The 9,342-nt window shown below is 39.3% G+C and overlaps 1 protein-coding gene across 1 annotated transcript in view; it reads left to right on the forward strand.

Moving 5' to 3' along the window:
- Positions 1–9,342, forward strand: part of alcama (activated leukocyte cell adhesion molecule a) — a gene marked incomplete at its 5' end in the record, with an annotated part of 64,466 nt that overhangs the window by 33,948 nt on the left and 21,176 nt on the right. The window contains 3 exon segments of the mRNA XM_035666905.1: positions 4,466–4,572; positions 5,543–5,762; positions 7,038–7,102. Of these exon segments, the coding sequence (XP_035522798.1) occupies positions 4,466–4,572; positions 5,543–5,762; positions 7,038–7,102 (392 nt within the window).

The following is a 9,342-nucleotide window of genomic DNA, read 5'->3' on the forward strand; positions in this document are numbered from 1 at the left end:
TCTAAATGTGTCAAATTTCAGAAAATAATAAAAGTAAATGTAGCTTTAATGGCTATTTAAAAAATAAACATTGCATCTTGTCTGCAATAGCTTGTGGACTTTGTGTGACTTGCACTTCTCCGTCTGGGCGTAGCAAGAGATGTGACAGGTAACCTACTTGACCCACGTTGGGTGTTAGGGCATGATGCATGTTTTTATCGATCCTCCGCATATAATACGATATTTTGTTTCCCCAGAAAGTATCGATTTTTTAGCCGCGAGTATGCGACTCATTTAGTCCCATTCAATCCCCCCGGTTCCGCCTGGCACTCGCGCTCCTGCCCCGTTTCCCCGTGTTTCGCTTTTGCAGGAAGAGCGTTAGGTCAGCCAGCTGCTAGTGTCGCTGTAGAGCAATTTATAGCAAGTTACCCGTCTATGATACTCCCTTTTTTAAAACACAGATCGCCGAACATCTTCTTCTTCCTGGCCTTAAACTACCCGCTAAGACGGGGTACACTTTTAAGTTAAACTTTTTAAATGTTGTTCTTAGCGGACATTGAATTATTGGCTGTGTTTGAGAAGCCCATCGGTACTAATGTTACTTTACCTGGTGCTGCGCTTAGGCACTACGGCTCATCATATGTTCAGTTCAAGGTAAAAAAGCTGCAAGATCCTGTTCCAGCAACAGACCACTTGCTGCCACTTTTTAAATTTAAGATTCAAGCTTTATTTATCCCGGGAAATTACTGTGCAATCAGTTGCCAATACCAAAGGTGGGAAAGTGAATACATGGGTTAGAGTAAAACATAAGCTAACATAAAAATAAAATAAAGGCTAACATGAAAAGTAAAATCAACATTACTAAATGCAACCAATGCAACAGCATCTACAGTACATAAGTAGAAAAAAAACTCTCCCGTTGTTCCATTGTAATACTGGCACATTTACTTTTCAAAAGCTTGTAAGCTACAGTTTGCACCTGTACTTTCAATAAATTAAACTACATTGTCTCCCACCCTATGTTCGGATCATTTTGCTCCAGCATTTTGCACCCCTGTAACTCTCTGCCCAGTCAGAGCACCTATATTGTGTAATTCTCAGTTTTCCCAGTTCCAAGTTATGATTCCAATCCAAGTCCAATGGAACACTCCCACAAGATCTCACCAAATATCACCACTGTCCCTTTAAAATCGTTCAGAAATCGTATCGTTGCGAATATCCCGTGGATATTCATAGTCGTATCGTGAGCTGAATATCGTGATCGTATCGTAGTCGCGACATTAAGTGTAGTGTATCGCTACAGCCCTAGTTTGTGTGCAGTTTGATTGACATCAAACACAGCCCTGTGATGACAGCCTTACCTGCTTTCTTCACAGCCACTGGATAAAAGCCAGATTTAAGAAAAGCCTAGCTAGTTTTTGAAAACTAGAGCCAATCAAAATGTGGCACATCGTCTCAATATGTAGGACAAGGGATAAAAAAGCAACATAGAGCGGTACACCTGGTAACGCTACATGTTAAAGGGAGCGTGGTTATATCAGTGAGGCCCAGCAGCACTGTTTGCTTTGGATTCTTAGGTAACTGTTCTTGTTGCCACTGTTTGCCCACTGTGCATACCATGCTACAGCTCTGACAAGAACCATTATAGCAGAGACACCTTGGATTTAATATTATAACCGGGTCTTGCTAGCAATGCTTCTCTGCATCTTTTTGTGTGTGTTTGTGTGTGTGTGTGTGTGTGTGTGTGTGTGGATTTTTATTAAAATACTTTGTCACATTTTCTGAAAATGTCATTAAATGTAAACAGAAAAATCAAGGTCTTCTGGGTCCTTCTAGTGCTTCTAATAGTATTTGCAAGAATCCCTCTGGCCCGGATGAAAACAACTAATCAGAGCCCAGAAAGATATAAAGACTTTTTGGGTTGAAGGTATGAAGATAGTTGATTGTTCTCAGCGTCCCAAAGCATCTGTGTTTGACAACCTGAGAATGAGAATCAACAGTCAGAGTCAACTATATTTCTTGGCTCTCATTGGTGGTTCTCGTTTGATCATCTGATTTTCTTTAACGATTATCTGTCTCATGTACTGTCAAAACACAGTAAAAATGTCAGCAAATATGACAAACAATAATTTTTAGAAAAATGACCTACTGCAGCTTTAATGAAATGTTATGCATGGTACATCTGATACATTTGATCAGTTCTTTTGTTATCACAGTACACCGGCCTATGATATAAATCAACTAAACAACAATAAGGCTTTTGGGGGTTGTGTGGCTGTAATTTGCCAATTAGGAAATTAGGAAAGACTTCAGCACTCTAGCCAACTATATTTAGACACATATATACACATATATCTAGCCATAGAGGGGCTGCAAGTTCTTATTTTCTCTCTTTTTGGCCACTCACCAATACAATATTTAGTAGTTATGCCATCTGGTGATAAAAATTCATATCTGTGTGTACACACTTTAAGACAATGTTAACACCACTTCTCCTTTCTATTTTCTGTATGTCACTGAAACTGTGACCTTTGTATAAATGCGAAACCCAGAAAGAAACTGGGCAGGGAACCAAGCCAATGTCTCATACCTCCTAAAATTGGAGATGTTTTTTTTTTCTGCTACCACTTTAGTTCTTTGCACTCTGAAGTTTTTAGGCGCACACATTCTCATAATTGGCCATCCAGCTCGAATTCACTGAGACAGTTTGTTTACTTCTCCATAACTGTTGTTATGTGATCAAAGATGTTAAATTTAGCTGACTCTCTGAGCCGAATCCCCATGTGACTTGTGTCTTGCATTACCAGGGAAAACATGCAGCTTTTTTTCATGGTCTTCTTCATTAAACCATAACCAGTGTAGCTCATCGTATACACAGTTGCTTTAATTTGAAAGCAGCTTTGGAAAAAATCAATGAAGCTTTGTGTTATAGGAAGTTCACACCATTGATGTATTTTTTCTAGACGTTCAAACGATCCTGTTCTCTGATGTGAATAAACAGAGCCATAAGTAAAAACTGACATCACTTATTATATCATATGGAAGGGAAGAATAATGTATAATTTTACAACATCTTGTAGGACAAGGAAGGCCATATGCTCAACTTCACATTAAGGCTGATACATTTTCAGAGGTGGGACCAAGTCATTGTTTTGTAAGTCCTCAACTTTTGACTGAACTGACCAACTGATCAGTTTTTCCAACTGGCCCTCAGTAACGCAGTTAGCTCTTTGTGGTTCTCTCCCGCAACTTGACTGGATGTTGTCAAACTGGTTTAAAACAGAGTGGATCTGGGGAATTACATGTTGACTTACTGTTGATTCAGGAAATGAACTGATTCATGGAATACTTTTGTCTGTCAAACCCAATTTACTATAAAACAAGGTTGCGAAGCACTCTGATCTGAACACATTTAATAATGAGATGTTGGTGAAAAACATTTATTGATTATGATGATTATGGTTAGAGCTGTGCATGTGTTTTCTTCTGACTTTTTCAACGAAGACGGACCTGATACTTGTTTTGTCGCGTACTAACTTTAGCAAAAGATTTGATATGAGTTAAGGTCAGCACAGAGCTGGGAGAAGTATGAAAAGACGAGCATTGAGCAAAAGCAGCCGCGTCAGTCAGCAGCTGGCCTCATCTGGAATGACCAGAATCTAAACTGCTTCTTGTTCTGCCTGTTTAGCCAAAAGCTCAAAGAGAAAGAGTTGAAGCGTGAAGACCTTCCGGGTTTGCTCTGACCCCCATCCATCCATCCATCTCTTCTCCGCCCCTTTTCTCCCTCCTCCCACGATGCACATGACTGGGCTGTGGCGCCATAGCAACCACTCCACCTCAATGCTCCCTCTCTTTTGTGGACAGAGGAAATTATTTTATGGTGCCACTGCACAAGCAGCGCTGAGCTTGAATCGCTGAGCCTGACCTCTCGCACCTCTGCCATCGAGCTGGGAGGCATTCCTTTATTCACTTAGTTTGCAGCACGATTTCTCGAAGCTCACACTTGGGAGGGGCTGGCAAGTCTAAGCACATTCTAGTTAAGGGTGTCTAACAATTCTGGGATCATAGGGATATGAGCCATATATTTTGTTTGAATATTCTGTTCTTCAAAAGCTCTAGATCAAGTGATCTAAGACATCAGGTCTCTCCCTGTCACTTAAAAGTGTGAATCCCACAAGCACTTTTATGCCTTTTTATTGTTGCTGTGTTTCCTATGATGTCAAAGGTTTGTAACCTTTTGCCTGTAACTTGGCTCTACTGGAATATTTCGGGTATGATGTGCACAAATACACCATAACAGTACTTTGAGGTAGGAGAGAGCACATATTTCTCAGTTTATCTGCACAGATTTGGCCAATGAGGCTCCAGACCAGCAGTACTTGAGATAAATGCTCCCACTGTTGCTAGACACCTGTGACTGACAGGAAGAAGTTTTTTTTATTGATTAATAGTTAATAGTAACAATCTGTTGCCTTTTGTGTTGCAGTTTGGGGCACAGAAAGTGTGACTGCCTTGTATGGAGAGACCATTGTTATACCATGCAACGATGGAGCTCCGGCACCCCAGCATCTGATGTTCGTCAAGTGGAAATATGTAAGTAGAAACTGACTTTCAATGCGGTCTATGAAGTAGGGGTGTAAGAAAATATCGAAAAATACTGTATTGTATGTATATGTATTTTGCATTTTTGTTGTGTGATATTGTATCGATTCTAACAACGCTGTTGATTTTTGTGTTAAAACCCCTTGCCACTAGATAGCAGAGTGCTATGATGTTGATTGTTACTCTGTTCTGGCTGCATAAAAAAGTTACATTTTTAACGATTTTATAAACAAAAAAGCAATATATCACCTCGATATATTAAAATATACTGAATTGTATCCCCTGTATCGCCAGATTCTTGCCAACACATAGTCCTACTATGAAGTGTTTATAGAGAAAAAAATGACCATATGAAATGACTTGGCTTTGGTGTATATGACTACACATTGTCACATACATTTTTAAACTTTCCTGGAAGAATTAGGAAATACTGAAATGCGCAAAAAAAGAAGTAGTGGTTTTAGGGAAGAGCCAAATATGTCATGAAATTCACCTGGGCAAAACAAGAGTTTCAGTCAGAATCATTAAAAATGAGAGAGAGGGAGAAGGATATCACAGAGGCATGGAGAGATAAAAGAGTAATTAAGATCTGTCATAAATAGAAAGATGACCCATTGTCACAAACATCAAATATAAACTAGGGTGTACTACATGTACAATAGAGTATACAATAACTACAACATACTGCTGCCCCCATATCAAATTCATCATTGATGAAAAAGATCCAATAGACTTGACAGTTTTTTCTTCTTCTTGGTGTTACTTTGAATGATGTCACATGTTCTTTGGAGGTTTGTTGATGGACACTTTTATGCTGTGTCATAAATTCTTACATTTTTCTACTTCTCTGTTAAAGTTAAACTATAATTATGACTGAGGAATGAGGAACTGTGCTACATTGATTTTACAGAATCACCCAACCTTCCTATCATTTCTGTCTCTTCTCCGTGTTGTGCTTCAGGAAAAAGACGATGGCACTCCCGGAGACCTGTTGATCAAACAGACCCGCAGCGACCAGGCCACTGTTCAGGCCACAGACAGTTATGCCCAGCGGGTCAGCATTGATGACAAGTTCAACCTGCGTATCACTCAGGCTTCACTCAAAGACCAAAAGACCTTCACCTGCATGGTGGTGTCAGCTGCCAACCTCATGGAGTTCCCTGTCTCTGTGCTTGTTTACAGTAAGCTCAAAACACTATAACAATGTTTATCCTCATAACTTAACTGGTGAATTAATAGAAGAACAGAAGACACTTCCTACATCACATTATCATCATATTATCATCATATTATATTGTGTACACACTACTTCTGTTCTCACTATGACGATGCTCCAAAAAGCCTTCACTACTTACATATTGCATGTCTGAAAGGGGTGGAGATCATCATAGACACTTATGGAAAATGAAATTAGCATCTTTCAAACTGCACCGGAATATACAATATATGACATTAAAGCTGCAGTAGGTAACTTTTATAGACGTAACTTTTTGTCATCATTGCTGAAATGTTCACAGTATTCTAACTGCAGTATATAAAACAGATAATCTGTGAGAAAATCTGGTTACTCTGACTTGTTTTAGCACTCCTAATGACATGTACAAGAATCCACTGGGCCTGGATGAAAACCAACCAATCAGAGCCGAGAAAAATAGAAAGACACTTTAGATTGGAAGCTTGAAGATGACTTTCATTCCCAGGGTCCCAAAGCATCTGTATTTGATCTGTAAAAGTATATTGTGTGCATATTTAGTCATCTTCAAATAAAGAACATCATGCAGACTGTTGAACAAAGAACAATACATTTTGTTAATGTTGTCATCTTCAAGCTGTTTGGTGTAATTTCCAGGAAGTCACTGAAACGGAAAATCCTTAGCATTGGCTTAAAAATAAATAAATAAATAAATAAAATACATTTGTCAAGCTTATTCAAAGATTCATGGGTAACGCTTATATTCACTTTTGCTAACAAACGGCTTGGTTTTAATTGCATTAAAACTCAATTTCATCCACTGTGTCCCATTTGTTTCCTCCTGAAATACGGTTCTAAATCTGAATTGCACTCCTCAAAACTGCCAATGTATCACCTGCTAATGGGCTTTGCAAACCCAAGCGTGAAATAGGACATGAAGAGACTACACTCAATAGGCCTTAGAGAGAGCATTAGGCTGTAGTTAACAGGGGGCAAGTTGAAATGATGCCCTACAGCTTGAATATTAAGAACGCAGTAAGTTTGCAGCTAAGCATTTAGATGAACTGGGCTATCTGCTGGCCGTTTGCTGAACGTTGTCAGTGAAATGAGTGAAATGTTTGTGTGCCCCGCAGTTCTGTACATGCGTTTGGAAATCATTAATGGTATGAAGAAAGGCAGGAAAATCTGAAAAAGTTTATGCAAATGCTTTGCAAGCTACAATTTTGTAATTCCAAAACCTGATTGTCTCCTTTTGTGTTTGCAGAGAAGCCCTCCTCAGTCCAGATTATGGACAAGTCTGAAGTGTTGCAGAAGAACAAAACAGTAACGGTGAGATTCACTACAGCCTTTGAATTTTAGTGTTCTGTACACTGGATCGGTTGCACTCTTTACTAAGCCTGGTCCTAACAGATAAGCCGGCCTTTGTTAGGAACAGTCTGTAGAATTAACTTGCACCAACCAAACTCAAGCCTAGTATTACACGATGCATTCCACATGACTATGGCTATTACCTAGCCTGTGAAACCTGTAATCTGCAGCGATGTTCAGGAGGAAAAAAGGAAAGAAAAGTTCACAGACACAGAGATAAGAAAATGAATAGAGCTGTCCAGCAAGCACAAGAAAACGCTGACTGCCAAGTAGTCCAGTGTAATAATAAATAATAAGAAGGCCAGCCCCAGAAAACAATGTTCTGAGCAAGCAAAGAAAGACATTTCTTTGAGAAAAATCCATCAAACTGCCAGTGTCCTCACCTGAAAACATCAGTATAGAGTGATTTATAAACAGATTTTACATCGGCTCATGACTAGATTATACGTCTGGATTATATGCCTGGTCTAGAACAGCAAATTTAGTTTAGTTAGTTTAAGACCAGGGGTAAACCCTGTTGGAGCATACAGCCCCTGGATTTGATTTTCAGTTTATAGAGCATAGCTCGTTCATGCAATCAGGTAGATGAGTGTTGGGTTCATTGGGGCATTTGTGAATACACCACCTAGACAAGTTCTGAAAATCACAACATGGACTAAGCTTTGTAATGGTGGAAAATTGCTCACTGTGATGGATCATCTATGTCAAACCAGTTTGAAGGACCTTGGTTTTCATACTGTACTGAAATGGTGTGGAACTAGTAGCTGGCTGGTGTACTTTGGACACTTTTGGTGTTACTATGGTGGACTCAACAATAAGGATTCCCCTGACAAAAGCTACCTTGACTGATCTGGAGCTGATCTCTGTTGAGAGTTGCACATGTACAGTACCCATAAGGCACTCATGAGAAAATGGCAATGGGTAAAGACAGTGCATGAGCACAAGCGAGCATTTAAATGATCCTGGAAATAGGAGTTTAGTTAGGTGGTGTTGGAGGTGCAAAGCTTTATGTATTTCACAGTTTTGCCACAAGTTTGAGTGCAAGGCAAGTAAAACAGGGTTGTTTTTCAAAGACAGGACAAGTTTCTGAAAAACATTGCTGGAGTGCTGACAGAATCTCGCTTGCATGGCAGCTAAGAGGCTCTTTGTTGTTATTTGTTATTTGTATTTGTTAAATAAAACAACTTGTATAGGGGCAAGAAAAGTTTGACTTTAGGTAACTAGATTTATATGGGTTGGGGTTAATTGTAAATGTCTCTTTTAGATGAAATAGACATGGTTTTTTCCTGCATTGTGTAAATGTAAATATAGACATCAGTATTTTTTTGTACTTGAACTGCTGGCTAATTAGCTGTTTAACAAGCAAATTCAATCAACTTAACTGATGCCTCTTAACATACACATCACTGTTCACTGTATCAAGCTTACTAAAATGTTGAAACAAATGTGTTATCAGACCTACTTTATTGTTTTTTTCTGGCCCAGTTGTGATATGTCAGTGGTTATGCTGGCATAGCTGATAGATTTGGGAGTCAGCTGCAGTTAAGGTAATGCTGTGGTGAAAGATGACTGAAGTCAGTATCAAAAGTCAGTATCATCTCTTATGGTTGCTACTAAAATGCTTTTAGTGGAGAACACTGGCGTGAAAAACCACTTGAAATGTGTGAATATAACAGCATGTGCACAAATGTGAACAGTGCATACGTTTCAAATCCGAACTAACTTTGATTCATAGTTGCTAGTTTCTCTCCTTATTTTGCTGTTTATTTTCATTCCCTGTACTTACGCCCTCTCACATTCACTATAGTATGAGTGTTTGAACTTTTGAAAAGCTGTGGGCAGCAAATTCACAGCGGTCATCTGCCTCCTCTCTAGCAAGCAATGCACATTTCTTCCACCACATGCAGCATACACACATTTATTATGGATCAAGCGAGTACTGCTGCCTCTATTGGTATTCCCACCTAAAACTTCAGGTGCTATTGAACAACTTTGAGCATTTTGTAGGGAGGGGAGAGACAGGGAATATGAGTTCGGAAGGAAAGACAAAGTGGGAGTGGATGAGAGGGATTTTAATAACTTGCAAGAATGTGATTGAGGGCACGGTTGCTTCATACACAAGTAGAATTCCAAATTAGAATGAAGTGTCACGTTGAGTGGTGGAGAGCGCAGCAACCATGAACTCTCTCAGCCGTGGAATA

The sequence above is a fragment of the Morone saxatilis genome, unplaced genomic scaffold (assembly GCF_004916995.1).
Source record: "Morone saxatilis isolate NCDOM2014 unplaced genomic scaffold, NCSU_SB_2.0 Contig20, whole genome shotgun sequence".
Taxonomy (NCBI): Eukaryota; Metazoa; Chordata; class Actinopteri; family Moronidae; genus Morone; species Morone saxatilis.